An 18590-nucleotide genomic window follows, 5' to 3' on the forward strand; every position below is an offset into this window, starting at 1 on the left:
TTATTAGGTAGGAGGCTTCAGCTTGGGTTCTCCCTAGCTGGCCTTCAGGACATCACTTAGTCATCTTGGGCCTAATTTCTTGCCTATAAACATGACAGGGATGGAGAAGGAGAAGTTTGAACTGAACACACCCTGAAATCCATCGGTTTCCACTGAGGAATTTGTGGCGGTTCCCCAGAGTTCTTCAAAGGTGTCAGAATCCTTAACGTGGCTTACAACTTTCGGGGATCCCGCTTTGTCCCATGAAGAGGTTTCAGAGCACTACGTTAGGTCAAAACATAGATGCTCATATTGTGTAGTGGAAGGAAACACTTCTATACACCTAAAAAAACAAAACATGAAGCTTTAAAGATGTTCCACGCCTTCTGCAGCCCCTCCCAAACCCCTATGTCCTTTCCAGCCCATGGAGGCTTCTGGTTGGAACAGTCTGAGAACCACAGGGTTCGAGTAATCTCTAAGGCCTCTGAATTGTTACTGTTGAATAATTATGAGATCTGTAATATTATTATTCCCATTGTCTTTGATATGTGTGTGGGCAGGTGGGGCTTGTAATAAACTGACCTCTTAGAAAGGTCTAATACTTTCTTGGCTCTTTTTGGAGTCTTGAGACTGGGAATACCGGTGTTTTGAAATTGAAAGGAAAGTGGAAGGTGGGATGGGGACGAGAAAAGTGGGTGCCAAGGAAGTGGAGCTGGTATTTAAATGTTCTGTTCTGTAGTCTTTGTATCAGTTAATGGGTTCAAATCACGGCTTCAAATCACGGCTTCTAATTCAGTCTGGCTCAGGGAAATGAATTTCCCCTGACCCCGACAGCCCTTCCTAAGCACGTTTTTGCCCCTTGTATTGGTTAATCGTCTTTCTGCTGTGATAAAATGCTTGAAAAAAAGCAATCTAGGAAGAAATGAATGATTTATTTTGGTTCATGGATTGGGCTGATATTGTCCACTATGGTGGGGAGGACATGGCCGTGGGCATGAGGTGGCTGCTCACACTGTGTCCACAACCAAGAAATGGAATATGACAAGTGTTCTGCTGACTTCCCCCTGTTCTGATTCTTGTTAATTCCGGACTTCCGGCCCATGGCATGGCGCTGCCCCAATTCAGGGTAGCTCTTTCCTCCTCAGTTAAATCTCTCTGGAAGAGCTTCTGCAGACATGCCCAGAGGCGTGTTGTCTGGAAGATTCCCAACCCAGAGAAGCTGACAATGAAGACAATCGCACCTGGGTGGTCACTGTCTTCACCCTGCACGCCTCTTGCACACCTCTCTCCCTATGTCTTCCTCCCTGACCTGCACCCACCAATGTACACCCAGCCCTCTGTGGGCACCCCTGGCCTTGTACACAGCCTCCTCCATACTTGTTCTCCCGTGTTCACCTGTCCGGTCCCGCTCTTCAGACCGCCCTATGACTGGAGGCTCCCAGCAGCCTCAGGACATGCCCCATGGGGCCACAGGTGTTGCTTTCTCTCCCTCCCATATCTATATTCACCACCTCTCTGTCACTGCCCGTAGCCTTTCCCCACCCCTGCCGGGCTTCAAGCACACACTTGTTCACCTCGAGTAAGATCAAAAATAAGCTCTCTCTGGAACCTGTTCAAAGGCTAATGCGCCTCTTCTCTTCATTATTGATTTGTTTATTACAGAGGCTCGGGTAGGATATTCGATGTGGCTGCCGTGCCAGGGCCACTTCAACAATCCTTGCCCTTCGCTGAGAGCAAGCTGGACCCGCTGGAATCTTGGGAAGGACTTGCTGAGGCACTGAGGAAGACCTGCCCATGGAAAATCTTTGCACTGGCTAGCTTGTGTTCCTGGCTGAAGCCTACACTGGCTCTGGTTCCATCTAGAGATCACAGCCATGTCACGTCTCCCCGTCTCCCCTCCTGCCTTTTCTTCCCTCTAGCAATATACTCGCTGTGGGGGGTACAGGACAGCACCCCTAAAAAAGCAAGACCGTGTCCCTTTTCCTTCCTACCTCACTAGGGGGCAGTTTAATATAGGAAGTGATTCTACTGTGTAGAAAGACCAAGGCTACAGACTCCTCGGATGGCACACCAGCTGTGTGACTGTGGACAAGTGACTGGACCTCTCTGAATCCGCTTTATTATCCATAAAGCCAAGCATCTATGTGGATTCAGTGATGTCGTGCACATAAGGAGTAAAAGGAAATGTTGTGCACAGAGGTCTGACACTTCTTTGGGTTACAATTGTCATCAAGTTCTTTGTCACCGTCGTCTCCATATCTGAGGCCTCAGGATCATAAGAATGACTTGTTATGGCCCAAGTCATCCCTGGATGACCCTGCTCTATACAACACAGCAGAGCAGTGAGCCCCAGGGAAACTGTGAACTCTATATGCCCATCGGTAGCTCTCTGCGGGCAGGGCTGTTTGGACGTGCGCCTCCCTGTTCCTCCAGCAGAGACTGGACAGGAAGAAGGTAGCTTTTGTCAAGGGAAACAGAGAAAAGTGTCTGTCAGAGGGCACCAGGACACAGGGGAAATACTCCTGGCAAGGGCTTTCTTGAGTCCTGGGACTGATTCTTGTTCTTGAGACCCGGGAGAGGGTATCCAAGAGGAGCATGCAGAATCCCCAGCTCTGGAGTGTCACTCGGCTTCCACTTGTTGGATGAACCCATGGTGCCTGCAGAGTATGTTTCCAGGCTGGGTACCTATGACCTCCTTCTCAAACTACGCATCCACCAATGACCCTGGGAACTGACCAGGCTCCAGCCAGAGCTCAGCAGGGCCCGTTCACACCTTCTCCAAGGGCCACCTTCTCTCTCTTCCCCACCCCCATCCCGGAACTCCCTGGGCTGAGCTTTTTGTTCCCTGGTTCCCAGGCAGTGCAGCTGGCACTGTAGGCTGGGGAGGGGGTGGAGGACGCAGCAGAAAGTCTGTGGGAGGAAGCTGTCTCTTAGTTCCAAAGGCAAGCATGGCTGGAGCTGCCCCCTCCTCCCAATATGAAGCTTCCCCAAGTTCCCACACTGGTGTCTCAGCAAATAAGGGTGATTACTCCCCCCCATTTGCTCATGATAACTACTTAAATGTTTGTACGCGGCTCCTAGTAATTGTCAGAGCTGAGAGAAAATTAGAGCAGATTTGGTATGTTCATATTTTTGAGTTCCAGATCTGTTGGCAAATATCTGGTCTCTTTCTCTCTGAGCCGGAAGACCTTGGGTGTCATCTCTACAGTCCTCAGAGTGCGTGGATTCCTTTTCTGAGGTAGAGACAGAAGCCAGGATGGTTTACAGGAGGAGAAAGGGCCTTTTGGGAATACCCTGGTTTGGGGGCCACACAAAGTAGGAGAAAGAAGGGGCGAGAGGGCTTTGATGTATGGGATTATTGAGTCGGGCTGATTACGTGCCCTTTGTCCTGCAGCTTCGATACTACATTGCAAGAACGTGTCTGTGAATGGCAGCCAGGGCCTACTCGTCAGGTGGGAAGGGGGCCAGGTCATCAGCCGGCAGGTTCAAGAGCTGGAGTCTGAACTGGATTTGCCTATGGCTGTACACAGGCTCCTCGGAAGAAAGAGGGGTGATGCTTGGTGTGAATGGAAGCCTTTTCCTTGGCTTTCCATGCCGGAGCAAGCAACTGGCAAAACAAATAGATGGGAAGTGGTTAAGGAGCACCATGCTAACAGGATTGGCAGAGGTTTTAGTTGTCCATGGGCTGTAAACTGGGATTAACGATTGTAATGTGAGTAGTGCTGGTCGTTCCCAGGTTATTTTCCTGTGTTAGCATATTGATCGTTCTGATCACCGGTTCCCCCGTGTTACAGAGAGGGAAGTGTCAGATCAGAGAAGCAAAGTTGCATGCTCAGGGTGACAAGGCCCAATATGTTCTCAATGCTAAATGAGCGGATTAGTACAGAGCTGGCCCCGAAAGCCAAAAGCCGGTGTACTATAGTCTAAGCCAAAGGCTCGGGGCCAGGTCAGGGGGAAGGTGTGATCTAGACTTCTCAGCAGGGAGCAGGTGCAGAGAAGGTCAGTTGTGGGAGGTGGTGATGGCAGAGCAGGAGCCCGGGAGCTAGGCAGCAGTGGGTAGGGTTGGCAGAGAAGCATAGCAGGGTACAGTGAGGGCCCCAGGAGCTGGGGAGGGTTCATTTCAGTGGCATGGCTCAGAAGAAAGCTTTGGCGGTTTGCAGGGCTGAGGTCACTGTGGTAGGGATGCTGTACCTGGGCTGTGACCCAGGACCAGCCAGGAAGTGACCAAGAATACTGTTCTGGAAGCTTCTCTTGTCAGCAGCTGAGCTGTCTGATTCCCGAAATCCCTTCATTTAGCCACTGTGAAATCCATCATTCTAGGGTGGGAAAGAGGTGAGGTCAAGGCATTCTACTTTTTCTCAGTTCCTAACTTCTCCCGTAGACCTACACGAGGCTCAGGAAATTGAAGTTTTCATTCCATCGCCCCCTTCCCAAATGTCCTTTTTGGGGATAACATCAATGTAAGCCCCAAGAAGACATAGGGAGTCACAGGTCTGGTCCCTCCTGATACTCAATGTCCAGAGGACTTAGACACAAAACCCTCACAAGTGTGTGGAGGGACGGAGAAGTGTAGGGGTGCCGAGCAATTGTCCACTTATACACACCTGCAGAATTCCCTAGCTGTCCTCGGCACTGCTTTAAGGTGGTTGGCCAATTGGGACAGAGACTTTGGCAAGATTGTGAACCCCAGCAAACTTACATTTTCAAGTCTGGAATAGAAGGATTATTCTTCAGGGATCAGGAGGACACCCAGACTTTTATTTTTTCCCCTTGCCAGTCTGGGCTCCCTCCTCTGAAGAGTGAAGATTTTATACCACTGGGTGCCCTTGAATTGGATCAATGAGGGGGTAAATTGCTGACTGTTTCTAGGAGAGCAGCAAGTCTATGGTAGAGAATGGGTGTGGGTGCACCCTGGAGGCTGGGTGTATTCCCCCGAGCCTCTTTATTCCCACCATCTCCATATGGCAGGGACTTGCCATAGCCTCTTCTGGGAATCTCACTCCTTTGGCTTTTGATTTTATGTCTTGAGAAACAGAACACTAGGTGGGAGTGGCTTCTTTCCTGCCCCACCCACCAGCTTCCATCCATCCACCTGTTGCTGTCTACGTAAGCATTTCCTTTTCTGCCACGGCGGGATCTAGCCCTACCACGGTGAAACCCAGGCTGGTGGCAGCTACTCTCATGGGCAGCCCCTCATCGCTCTGCTGCATTGAATTCTCAGTCTCACCCAGCTGCTCCCAGCTTCTAGTGACTCAGCAAGGGGTGTAAGCCCCCTCCCTTACTCAGATAGATCTATGAAGAGGTGACAGCTGGCATGGGACAGGATGAAGGCCTTGTTGTTCAGGGGGAGATGCGACCCTGTGTACTGTGCCTACTTCCCTAGGGAACCAGGACTTGCCGGATGCCCTCTGGTGGCATATAATTTTATGGTTTAGGAGGAGAGCTGCAGGCCGTCATGGGTGCTGCCAGCATCCTACAGGACTGGCAGTGGAGTTTCATAGGCTTGCCAGGAACTTCTGTGTCACTATAAGTGAGATGAGCTTTGGGGAGGTGATGGGTACCACCATCCATAGGTCACAGCTCCCAAAGCTTCTGGACTGATGGAATAAAGTTCGTAGGAACTCACAAAGGGCCATGCCAAAGCCAGCACAGGGCACTGTAGGACAGGTGCTGTTCAAGGATCCTTATTGCATTATCTTATGACCACCTTGTGACTTAAAGACTGGTACAGAAGTGGAAATTGAGGCATAGAGCCTATGGCCCAGGCCCTTATGGGAGGTAAGTTCTATTCTCAGTGACATGATGCTATAGATTTTCATTAATTAGGTGTCCAGAGTTGGATCCCTTGAAGCCTGTGGGACTTAAAGTCATTGAAGGACTTGGATGCCTTGCCACATTCCGAGATCTAGAGAGCTGTGGGGAAGATCCAGAAAATGTGATTTTTGAAGTATAGGGAAAACTGAGGCACTCTGCTCAGCTAAGAGGCAGCAGGGAGGCAGTCAGCCCCGTTTCTTGTAGAAAAAAATGGTGGGTTCAGCATCAGTACCTGAACGGAAGCTATAGAGGGGCTGGCTTCATCATTTTAAAATGAAGACCATCCAAGGAACACGGTTGCTTGAAACCAAGCGGGTGTGAGATATTAGGTGATACTGAACTTCCTATCCCTGAGGATGTCCAGAGCCAAGCAGGGGTGGTCTGGGATTGGGAATATGCTGCTGAGGAAATTCCTTTACTGAGTGGAACGGCTTAGGGTGATGTGGGATGTCTGTTTCAGCCAAGATAGGCTGTTGGTCTGATCTTCAGGGTGGGTAGATTAGTAGTGCGGGCTCACCCAGACTTCAATAGGAGAATCGTGAAACCTATTGAGGAATCGTCTGTAATGGAGAGGAACAAGAGACAAGGGCACTCCCCACCTGATTGGCAGGTAGCTCCACCCTCACAGTAGATGTCTGTCCAAGATCTTGGAACTTGAAGCAGTGTCCTGTGCTTAAATTTTCCTGCTCTGTGTGTGTGGGGGTGACTCTGATGCTCGATTTATCCACTTTCATGGGTTTCTCTTTAGCATCCTGGCTCACTGAAGTTCTTCCCTTGGCCTCTGACCTTAAGGATAGCATGGCAAGTTCTTAACCTCCACCCAGGTCTCTTGCGCTGGCATCTCGAGCTGCCCTCTTCTTCTAGCACAAGATGAGCTCAGTTACTTCCACACAGCTCGTTGGAACAGCAAGTTCTTCTGAGTCCTGCCTCCCACTGTCTTCCCAGGTGTTCCTCGTGAAGGGACTCTGGCCAGCTCACAGTTGCCACTCAAGACCACAGCTCCTTTCCCAGCTCCCACTTAGAAACGAGGTCCTAAATCTGCTCAAGCTAGAAAGTTACGCAGCAACGGCCCCCCCCCCCCCATGCAGACTGATGTTGTAGGAGTGAGACATGGTGGGTGGATCCACAGTACTTAGGGTCTGAGCTGCATCCCAGAATCACGGCCGCTGACCCAGAAGTGTGGGCTCATTGGAAAAGGGTGAAAAGGGGTGACCAGGAGGGCATAGGTGTCTGCAGTGGGTGGAAGACCAGGAGAGCAGTGGTTGCTGGGGTCAGCATGCCATCTCTTTTGCTTCCCAGATTTCTACTCCCTTCCCAGGTTGCAGGGATTTTGAGACACTGTGCATCCCTCCTTGGCCGTCAAGCAGAAGTTTCAGGCATTCACACATCTGAGGTGGTTTCCTTAAGACAGAGCCTTGGGTTTGATTTCTGCAGCCACACGGAAAGCAGAACCGCGGTGCCCTGTTAGGCAGTCCTGTCTGGCCTGTGTGTTTGAAGGCTTCCTTGGAGCTGTTGGGAGCCCTTGGCATCTCCTTTAAGCCCTTGCATCTGTCTCGATGTAAAACCTTTCTAGAGCTTTGAATTCTGCACAGGGAAACAAACAAACAAACAAACTTTCTTCCTTCTTGTCTCTTCGTGGTCAGCGTGCAGAGGGAGGGGGGGTGCACTGGTGAGCTTCCTCATTTAGGAAACTCCATCTGGCAGCAGAGAAGATGGGGACAGATTAGCCTGATTGTCTGGAAGCTGAGATGAGTCATATCTCCAAGACACAGAGGCCACACACTGGGAATGCAGTTTGATACGACAAGTCATCCTTCCTTGTCAACTGGGACATTTTTAGCAAGATGGTAAGATACTCCAAATGCTCTGGATACCTGTTGGCTGAGAGGCGGGGTCTATGCCAGACATCCTATTCCCTCGCCCAACTCTGGCTGTCTTTGCCTGGTTTTCTGTGGGCTGTCGGGGCTGCAATGGCTGTGAAAGTTCAAAGGTCTCTGTGTGTACATGTTTCGGTGCGTGTACAAGTGTGTACATGCATGTAGAGTCCAGAAGTTGATATCTCACCATTTCCTCGATTGCTCCCTACCTTATTTTTTTTGAGACAGGGTCTCTCTGAATCTTGCTGGCTTTCATTTGCCAGAGATCCTCTTGTCTCTACCCTCTCCAGCGATGCTAAATCCATTTTTTTTTAAAAATATAGATGCTGAGTCTTCATGCTTGTGTGGTCAGCACTTTATTGATGAGATCCATCTCGCCAGCCCCAAAGTTCTGTTTTTGCAAGCAACCGAGATCCTCAGCTCATTTTATTCTGACTGGAAGCTACTGTGAGCCCACAAGCAATCCCTCTTCCTTTCCAGTGCCCCTTCACCCAAGGTGCATGTAGAAGCAGAGATGATTCAAGCTGGAGGGGCTCTGAAGCCGCCCCTCCCATGCCTATCAATCACCCTGGGAACTTCTTAAAATGTTTCCTTTACAGAGTCTCTGGTGGGGCCCAAGGAGCCATATTGTCACAAGCTTTCAGGGACTGTGGGTGTCACCAGTTAGAGGAGAGCAAAGATTCTGCTCAATGTGGTTATTTTATGGATGTGGAAGCTGAGGCCCAGAGTGTAAGAACGTTTGTCCAGGGTCATAAGTAGAACCCTGTTCTTCCCACTTGCAGTCCATCTACATGAAAAAGAGCCTTCTTCATTTTAAGCATTACTTCCTGAGCAGGCTCAAAGCTCTTGCAAGACTCTCGCACCCTACCTCAATCTCACCCACTGTCAAGAAGGAAAGACCTCTTGTCCCATCCGGGTCCCTTACTTCACAGCCTGACTCTTCCATTTCTGATGAGGTTTCTAAAGTGACTTATTCTTTTCAGGAAGTGTTAAAAATATCATCTCTGTCTTAAGAAAAAAAAACACATCAAAAAACGGGCAGGGCGCACTTTAAGATACAACTATGTTTTGCTCTACACTAGAACTGTTAAACCCACTTGGCAGTTGCTACTCTGTCTCGCCTTGGGTGTTCTGAGAAATGCTCCGGGGTCTTCCTCTTCTGCTATGTTCCGATAGAGGCCACGCTCCAGTGTGTTGGCTACCCCTTAGTCTCTGTGCTTCCCAGAGAACCCCAAAGTCACTCAGAATGGCACTTGAAGTGTCAGGGAGATTCCCAGTGGACAAGGACACCAGGGACTGGCCTGGGGCCAGTAGGAATTGGTTTGAGAGTCTAAGGCTGTCTCCACTCTGTCCCCTCCTGCTGGCGGGAGGGCAAAATGCCATTCTGGGGACAAGGCCATCATGGCGACAGGGTGTAAAAGTCTCTTTGAGGCCAAAGGAAGGCAGAATGTAATGGGAAGTCAGGAAACTGCCTTTTATAGGCATGTTCTTTTCTTCCCCTCCTTTCATCCAAGTTTACTCCTTGCAAAAAGTGCCACGGCAAGACATCGGGTCTGTAGGTTGGGGGCATAGGGGCAGGCTGGTGGCACCGCAATACCCCTTCCCCCATCTTGCCTGCAAGTTGCATGACCTGCATCGGAATCCACAGGGGGGCGGGGGAGAATCCTTTCAGATCCTGGATGCGGTTGAATTCAATGCATTTTGCTTCCTTGCCTGCCCTCACCCAAGCTTGGGGAGGAGAGCGCCGCTTTCTTCTGCGTGTGAATGCTGTAGTGTGTCTGCCTGCTCGGACTCCCCTAACCCTTTCTTCTCCTTTCCCACAGCCAAATCTCAGACTTTCGCAGGAAACAGCTCTCATTTTACATATTTATATTTTATTTTTATTTTTAAAAAACCTATCAAGACTAAAAGCGTGGAATATACTTCTCTCCCGACCGGGTCTAAACTTGCCTCGAAGACTGCACCTGTTTTGCGTCCCTACCAGGAAGGGGTGTTTGGGGGGAGGGAAAGAGGGAGGTTCTGCGCCCCCCAAATCCGGAGAAAGCAGCCCTCCCGCCCCCTCACCCGGCTGCCAGCTCAGCGCACCCGAGGGCTGAGCCTAAGAAGCCGACCTCTGACGGCGCTGGCGTGGCGCTTGCCAAAAAATGCCCTTTGCATCTCAATTTCCCGACCGTTTCTTTCGCTTGTATCGCTCGCCCAGGGCCACCTCGGTTCTCCAGCGCAGTCTTGCAGACACTCCTTTCCCCTCCATTCCTTCTTTCTCTGCTCCCTGCTTGCCCAAGGCGGAACCCAAAAGGCACCGCCAAGAAGGAGCAGTGGGCATGGGGGCACCCAGCGTGCCAGGTCCCGCAGTCCCCTCCCAAGCCAAGCCCAGCTCCCGGGACTCTCAATTACCCAAATGAGTGTCATTCAGGTCTAGGCACAGCTGTGGCCGGCGTCCCTGGCTGCCTCTCTCGGGTTCCTGTGCGCTCCTGTTCCCCGTCACTGTCCGCGAGCCTGTGCCCCTCACCCAGGCTGGGGAGCACCCCGGGTCACCTCGGCCGCGCTCATTTCACTTCCTCCCGCGGAGGAGATTGCAGCAAAACCGGGCAGCACAAGGGCCAAAAAGTGGAAGGGAGAACGCCTTTCGTGTCGCGCATCCAGCTTGCCAACTCTCCCTCCCCAGCGCCGACCCTCGGAATCCCAACTGCAACTTTTTCCCTTCCGTCTTGGTTTCCCCTCGGCTGCGGCGAGCGGTCGCGGGGCCGCTAGGCGTGGGGCGGGCGGGCAGCGGCGCGGCTACGGGTGGCGGTACCGGAGAGAACCGAGAGCCGGCGAGTGGGTGGGTGGGTGGGGAAGCAGGAGGGAGAGGACGGGCGGGGAGAGAAAGGGGTGTGGGGAGGGGAGGGAGGGGGAGATTCCGCTCTCCTGCCTCTCCCAGCCCGGGCGGGGGGCGGGGGGGAGGAGGAGGCCGCGACGAGGGAGGGGAGAAGGGAGGGGAAGAGGGAGGGAGGGAGGGAGCCGAGGAAGACGCTCCGATAACCCGTGCGTTTCGTAAGGCTCGGAGCACTTGTACATTTCTGCAGGCGCGTAGCAAGCCATTCGCGGCGGCTGCTGCTGCAGCTCTGACTGCATCTTCCTCCTCCTCCTTCCTCCAGCTCCACGCGTGTGTATGTGAGTGTGTGCGAGTGTGTTTTGCAGGTGTGCCCGTTTTAATTCTGCCCAGGAGGTGGGACTTGGTGACTTTAGCACCATTTTTTCTCTTTTATTATTATTATTATTTTTTGCCTTCCCACCGACTGTTGTTGCAACCCTGCAAAGTATCGGAGTCGGAGAGTGCGCCTCGTTTCCAGAGCTCCTGGACCCCGCAAGCCGGCGAGCGCCGAGCCGGCCACCATGCCCGGCAGACCGCGCCACTAGGCGCTCCCCGCGGCTCCCACCCGGCGGCGGCGGCCGCGATGGTTTCCGACGCTGAAGGATTTTGCATCTGATCGCTCGGCGTTTCAAAGGCAGAGGCCCCCCTCCCCCTCCCCCCTCCCTTGCCGTCTTTGTTTCCTTCCCCCCCTGCTCTCCCCACTCCCCCCACCCCACCCCCCTCTCCTCTCCTCCTCCTCCTCTTTTTTAGAAGCAGCGATCGGAGATGGATGTCTCTCTTTGCCCAGCCAAGTGTAGTTTCTGGCGGATTTTCTTGCTGGGAAGCGTCTGGCTGGACTATGTGGGCTCGGTGCTGGCTTGCCCTGCAAATTGTGTCTGCAGCAAGACTGAGATCAATTGCCGGCGGCCGGACGATGGGAACCTCTTTCCCCTCCTGGAAGGGCAGGATTCAGGCAACAGCAATGGGAACACCAGCATCAACATCACGGACATCTCAAGGAATATCACTTCCATGTAAGTCAGGCGGCCGCTGCCCAACCCGCCCCCCCTCCACTCCACGCCCCAGCTCCGCGTCTCCCTCTTGCCCGCCCGCGGCCCGGGAACCGGCCCTGCGCTCCCCAGCTCGCCTCTGCTCGCAGCCTGCCGGGCGCGCGTCAGGCTCGCCCTGGCTCGTGAGATGCTATAGGGCTGCGTGTTCCAGGTGACTCCTGCCCTAGCCAGGCGTGATCGGATGATGCTGGTGGGTACCTCTCCCTGGAGAGGACCCTTCCGGGCGGAGGGCACCCGGGGCCCAGCTCCTGTCCCTGTCTCCACCCTCTTGCTGGCTCATTTCGAGGGTGCGAATTGGGTTCTTTGCCCCCCACTAAATAGCAACAGTTTGGCCACGCTCAAGTGGTATAAAGTAGAAGGCGGCTCGGTTTCCTGACAGGCGGTGGCGGATAGCGGCGGCAGAGGCAATGCTTAGCTGAGAAGGGAAGGTGACAGATAGGGACTGCTTGGGAATCAGTTGAGATTTTTTTTTTAACTCTTTCCTTTTGGAGACAGCAAAACGTGCCAATAAGTAAACAAGTTGGGAGCTTGCTGCTCCCGAGGAGACTTCGGACGTGTTCAGGCCCTCATGGACGCCTATCTCTTTGCTTTTCCTACCCCCCCTCCCCGCCGCCCTCTCCAACCCCATTTTGGGCATTTCCGAGATATCCCCCCCCCTTTCCCACCCTCATCTGCATCTGAGCGCCTACAGACCCTTTCCTGGCTTGGGCTTCTTTAACTGCCCAGGATAATTCTGAGTCAGGCTGCTGGAGGGAGAAGAGAGGAGGACCTTTTTGAGAAGGAGATTCCTTCTACAATTCTGCGATTCTGTTTATTTCAAAAATTGAACTCTGCTTGGCGTTTGCCTGGTTTGCCCCGTCTGAGTGGGACCTGCGGTGGCAGTGGTGGCCTGCTCTTTTCTTGTTGTTGTGTTTCTTTGGTAGGGATAGGGACCAGAGGCCTGGGAGGGAGAGAAAGGAAGAGCTCAGGCTGCCTGAGCCGGCATAGCCTTTCTTTCATCCCTCAGCCAGGTGACCACCACCCCTCCTACCCTGCTGCCGCCCCCCCCTACACCCTCAAGGGTATGAATGCCCCTGGGATGTTCAGAGGATACCTCATTGCTTTTTGTCCCAGGGCTTCTAAAGGATGGGTAGAAAGGTAGCCAGGCTCTGGGGGAGACATTTAGGGTAGATCTTTTCCTTGGGGACAGACTGGAGCAAGAAGGGACTCAGTGTGCTATGGACACTGCCTGCTCGGTGTCCACCTTCTCTTTGCTCCAGCCATTGCCTCAGGGCTACAAAGCCGGAAGGAATTGCAGTCCTTGCCCTCTCCAGAGCCCACCAGCCTTCTTGGTTCTTGCAGCTTACACTTTGAGGGAAATGGGCAGACCTAGGAGATGTCCCTGACTCCTGGTCCAGGGGACAAGCCTGACCCATATCTTATCTCTACTATTGACTCCTTACCACTTCCAGCCTGGCCGAGGGTGACCAGAGAGACAACCAAGGGGGAAGGGGAAGGGAGCGGAGGAAAAGGAAAAAGCCTCTTCCCCCTCACAGGCCACAGTGCCCATCCAGTAAATCTGAGGATGCCAGGGGCAAGGTCTGGAGGGGGCTTGTCAGGGAAGCTGGTACCTGGAAGTGCACCCTCTGGGGCCCCTGGGTGGAGGGATGGATGGAGCAAGCGTAGTGGCTTCTGCTCTGGAGCTGGGCTTGGAGAATTTCAGGTGATTGGCTGTGCCAAGGGTTGGAGAGTTTGGGAGTCGGTGAGCTGTGTCTGCTTGTTCTCTGCTCCATGGCTGTGCAAATCCCAGGGAACCCTCAGGGAGGCAGGGTTGATCACAATCACATAGGCTCTTTTTGGTCACACAGAGATGTCACACCTCTAAAAAGGAGGCTTGGGAAAGCAGTTCCACAGGAGAGAGTAGGATTGGTCTTTCCTGGAGACATTGTTGGGAGAAGGGGACACAGGTGGCCTCTTGCTCCCCTTGGGCATTAGAGGACCCCAGGAAAGTGCCAGCGGCAATATGAGCATGGAGTGGATCAGGAGCCCCTTGGCGTGTGCTGGACTCTCCTAAATCCACCTGACACCACAGAGTAAGTGGTAGGGGAGGTCAGAGGTCAGGGGTTGGATGACCCCTTCTCACCCCATCTTTCCCCCAGTGTCCTATTACGTGTGTGTCTGGTATTGACTAAAACTCAAGGGCCCAGACTCCCAGTCCGGAGGAAGAGAATCTCAAGATGGGAGGGGAGTCCTTCTCATCCAGGGATGAACGTGCCCTCATTCTCAGCGTACCCCTTTAGAAATGGAAGATTACAGGAAAAGGGAGCCTTTCCCAGGACTAGCATTTGATTCTAGCATTGAACACTGGTCTGCCTAACATCCCAGGCTCCCAACCAAGGTCCTACTAAAAGGGGTGGGTGCTCGAAGGCAGAGAGGAACACAGGGCAAGGGAGGGCCCAGCCTTTATGTGGCCTGGGAAGGTGCCCTTCAGCTATGTTTCTCGAGGTATAGGGTCAGGAGGGGCATGGCCTCTTAGCCTGGAGCTATGGGTGATGGCATGCAGCCGGACAAATTCTGCACACGGACAGACAGTTTCTCAGGCTGTTCTAAGGCATCCTCAGATAGTGAACTCTGAGTGGAGTTTTTAGACAGACAAGGTTTGTTTCCTCGTAGCCCCAATTCTCTTGAGGTGCCAGTTGTGGTGACTCTATCCATCCAGAGCTTTGAGTGGAAGAAACCCTACCCTCTTGACCACCCTGTTAATATGAGGGGGAAATGAGCCGCGAGACTTCGGGGAAGAAGTGTGGGTCTTGCTTCCGTTCATAGTCCAGCTGCTCCAAACGACCCCCCCTCCCAGTTCCCTTCTTCCCTTTGGTTCCATTTCTGTTCCAAAGGGCAGCCTTTGTGCTACTGTAGCTCTTAATACACCATAGACTCATCCAGAAGGGTCCATGGGCAGCCACACCCTACTAGGCTCTGACGACACAAAGGCCGGAGGGTAGTGGCCAAGATGGTGGCTGCCTGAGACTGCCTCCTTAGGCCAGGCCTATGGGGTTGCGTTGGTCTGGGATAGTATGTCCTTTGAGTGGTTGGGTGAAGATGGAGGTAGAGAGAGTGCCTTCGCTGGGGCAGATGTTCTTGAGATGGGTTGCCTGGATTTGCAAAGACCATGCACTGGTGGCTGGGCGCTGAGCCGCCATTTGTATATTCACCTGAATTGCCACAGGGTTCTAAGTGTTTGGCTGGTTCTTAAGTTCTGTATTTCTCATTCCCTTTGGAAAACTCTCTGCTGACCGAAGGGTCATCTGGGGCCTCGGTTCGCTAGGCTGCTCGGTTCTAAGGACTGAGGTGGGTGACCCAGTCTTGACAAAAGCCGGTCAGAACTGGAATCCTAGTTAAAGTATGAGCCAGGCCCTAATGGCTCCAAGGCCCTGTAGTTAGACAAAGGGTTCAGAGCTCCAGGATTGGGGTTAAGCCTGAGAGAGATAGACAGAGTTGAAACGGGCCTTGGAGGTGCGAGTTGAAAGGGATGAGGTTATACCCTGGATAGAGTGATCGCCAGGAAGGTAGCCGGAGCCCTGGACTTCTTTGGTGGCAGAATTTCATATAGCGGTCAGGTTGTTGGTGGGCGTCAGCATCTCTCATGACCTAGAATCAAGTTCAAGTATGCCCAGGATACTAAACTCTCATAGTACCCCTGGGGCCAAGGACATCAGCTCTGAGGCTACCTGGAAGCTGAGAACATGCTAGTTTGGATACATCTTGAGGAACTCTGGTTGCGGCTTTGAGAGTGAGCACTTGGGTGGCGGGACCAGGAGGGCTGAGATGAGGTCTGGGAGATTCTTTAGGGTCCTGCAGGGTTCCAGCTGCTCTCTTTGCCTTGAAACCCCAATCCTTGCCCTGGCAGACTTGCCAGCTAACCCTTCATGTTTGGAAAGGATGATGGCTCCGTTCCAGATGTGTCTTGGGTATGTGGTATCTGTGGCCCGTCCTGTGGATGGCTCTTACCAGTGTCATGACATTTCTCCCACCTCAGCGCCCCATTGAGTGGCTCTTGCAGCGATCACGTGCTTTTGAGGGGCACAATGGCAGTCTAGGAATAAGGAAAGAACAGGATACAGTGAATTATAACTTAGCTTTTCCCCATCTGCCTTGAGATGTTCTGGAGGGCTCCAGGCACCCACAGCCTGCACATCTAACTATGAATCCAGGCCTTGGGTCAGAGTGTCCCTTCCAACTCGGACATCTGCCATCTCAGTGCCAGGAAACATCCCCCAGGAGGCTTAGCCAGGCCTCACTTAAGGGTCCCTCTTGGACGATTTGTAGTGACTCTGTGATACCACCAGGAGGAGGGCATAGGTGAGCTCACCCTGGCTGTGAGCCACTGCCTTCTCCCCATCTGCTTTCCCACTTCTGGAAAAGCCAGGTCACCCCGAACCTGCCAGGATTTGTGACACAGGACCCGGTTTGTCATGAACGACCGAGACCGAACGCCACACTTCAGACTGTTTGCGGGTCTCTGGCCTTTCCTTAGTGGTTAAGCAACTGACTCCATGACTCGCCTTCCCATCCCTGGGCCCAGGCCTAGAGGAGATGTCCTTGTGGAGATGTCATCCTTGTGCTGGAGAGAGGTCTCCACTGTGTGTAGGAAAATATTAGAACATCCATCTCAAATTATTCTTGCTGATAACGGGAGATATTTAATATTTAATGTACGGATTGGCGATATCTGAGCATATAATAACTTAATAAATATGAGTGTTTGGGGGTTGTAAGATAAATATTTTATTGCTAAATCATGCATAATCAGAACAACATGGTGCCCTTGGTGTCAGTGGAGGACTCTGAGTTTGAGAGGGGATGGGATAGGAGAGGTGATTTGGGGGTCTTTGGCTGTTGCACGCAGTGCTTTGATGAAGTGGTTTGTTAGCTGGTACGGAGAGAGGGGATGGAAGATGGGACCTGGCTCAGTGGGCACAGGTGTGTTCAGCTCTCTATATCTGTTCCCAATGCTGGAAATACCCTTCCCAGGGCTAGGCCATCGTGCAAATGACACTCTCTACAGCGGAGTCATGTCTATACAGAGTTCCGCTAGTCGTTTTTATCAGAAGCCTCAGTTTGCTGTGGCTTAGCTTGTTTTCGTAAGAACCATTTAAATTATATAAGCAGGGCAGATTATTCCCATTTTACAGATTCATCAAACAGCAACAAGAGCGGAACCAGAGTCTTAGGTGATTAAGCTACCATGGAGGTTCCAATGGAAAGAACCAGAGGAGCTGGAAGAACCCACAGCTGTTCCTCAGTGCGTCTCCACTGCTGGTCTAGTTCCCACGGCTCCGTTGCCCTTGGGCTGACCCTTTAGCTGGGTATCCTATAGCCTATTTCGCTAAAGGGAAATGAGGAGGATTTTCCTCCAGAAAGCTCTTTTGACCAAAGAGCAGCATTACAGAACCACTGCACTCTGAGGGACTTGGAGAGGGTGGCTGAGGGTCATGCCTCTGGCTGATGAAGACTGTGTCACCCAGATCTGTTGGGGATCCTCTTGGGATGGCCCAACCAGAGTCCAAGGTCATTCTCTGAGTCATGCCTGGCCTCTGCTTTGAAAATAAAAAAAACCCATAACCACTTTCTGGTGGCTAGGCGTGGGCAGGTTTCTTTCTGATGGTTGTCAAGAGGGAGAACTCAAGTGATCCCCTTCAGTGAGAGTTCTCTGGAGTTCCCTCTGGGGGAGCCCCAGAGTTTCTGCTTCTCTTGAGTTTAAGGTAAGGTTCTGTTGAAGTCAGAACTGAAGGGCCTAGAAGATTGTAAACAGGCCTTCCTCATGTCCCCTGGACCTCAGGGGCTTGCGAAGAAGGGACTCAGCTGAGTTGCCCTGAATGTTAGGGGACCTCTTTTCCCAGTGGTACCCCCAGGTGCTGGTATGGCCTCTTGTACTACCTTGTGTCCTGTTTGGGGGGGACTCTGTCAAAGCCAGAGCCTCCTCCATGCCTGTGTCTCCCTCGGGGGCAATGTTTCCAAGTTCAGGGTCCCCAGAGGCAGCAACTATGTGAAGCTGGCAGCCCAGGGCTCCTTGCAGCCTGCAGCCCCCGCCAATTTGAAATAAACTCAAGGAGAACTCTGCTGAGCTATTTATATGGATGACTGGGGAGAGGGGAACTCAGAAGTTTTGGGGGGCTTTTCTCCTGGTCTCAACTTCTGTCTCTGGTGTCCTTGCCTGGCTCGTTCCGCCACAAAGGGTCCAGTTTAGGGTGGTAGAAGGTTCAGGATTCTAACTCCAAGCAGGCATCATCAGACACGGAGACTTGGGCAACTTCTCTGTCCCGTTGCTCTTCTCAGCCTGGCTTCTCTCGAGCTGTACCCAAATGCCTTTGCTTGCCTGGGCCTCAATTTCCTTATCTGCAAGATAAAGATAATAAAAACTAATACAGGATAGCACTGTTAAAGCTCAAGTGTCCTGTGTCACAGCCTGATGACGAGAAAGCGGTCAACATAGGTCACTAACAAGAACCAGTTCTTACCGAGGGCTCAGTAACCAACCACAGTGTAGAGTACCTGACAACTGGATATAGTCACCATTTATTCAACACCTACTGTATCTCAGACACCGTTCCAATCCCGTCAATTAAATGTACATCAGTCCTGTTTGTAGATGGGGAAGCCAAGTCTAAAGAAGGAATTCGGTTTCATACAGCCAGTAAATGTTGAAGTGGCCTGACATTTAAATATTGTCTATGTGGTTTTGTACGCTACATATATGAGTGTGTATGTGACTGCATCATAGACATGCAGATACACACGTGAATATAGTAATATATTACTATTAATAGTAAATTAGTAAATATAATTGTAAAATATTACTCTTGTGACAAATTAATAATAAAACAAGGGAATTGACGCGGAGGCCAAGGAGGGCCTCGAGGCTTTATTTCCTCTCTTTCCAGTCCCCTGGGTGAGAAGTGCCCTGGCTGGTATTGCAGGGAAGACCGGTGGGGTATTGCAAGGGACGGTGTTTGAGCAACAAAGCCCCAGACTTCAAAT

General features: G+C 52.1%; 1 protein-coding gene across 3 annotated transcripts in view; it reads left to right on the forward strand.

The window, feature by feature from the left end:
- The first annotated feature begins 10562 nt into the window (after nt 1-10562).
- The window catches only part of Ntrk3 (neurotrophic receptor tyrosine kinase 3), a 367393-nt gene continuing 359365 nt past the window's right edge, over nt 10563-18590 (forward strand). For 2 of the 3 annotated variants that reach the window (XM_050154043.1, XM_050154045.1), the window contains exon 1: nt 10563-11537. In XM_050154043.1, the coding sequence (XP_050010000.1) occupies nt 11290-11537 (248 nt within the window). In that variant the 5' untranslated portion in view covers nt 10563-11289. The remainder of the gene's footprint in view (nt 11538-18590) is intronic. The other variant, XM_050154042.1, reaches the window with a different exon arrangement.

This window comes from Alexandromys fortis, unplaced genomic scaffold, assembly GCF_014885135.2.
Source record: "Alexandromys fortis isolate MF-2015 unplaced genomic scaffold, M_Fortis_MF-2015_v1.1 scaffold_86, whole genome shotgun sequence".
Taxonomy (NCBI): domain Eukaryota; kingdom Metazoa; phylum Chordata; class Mammalia; order Rodentia; family Cricetidae; genus Alexandromys; species Alexandromys fortis.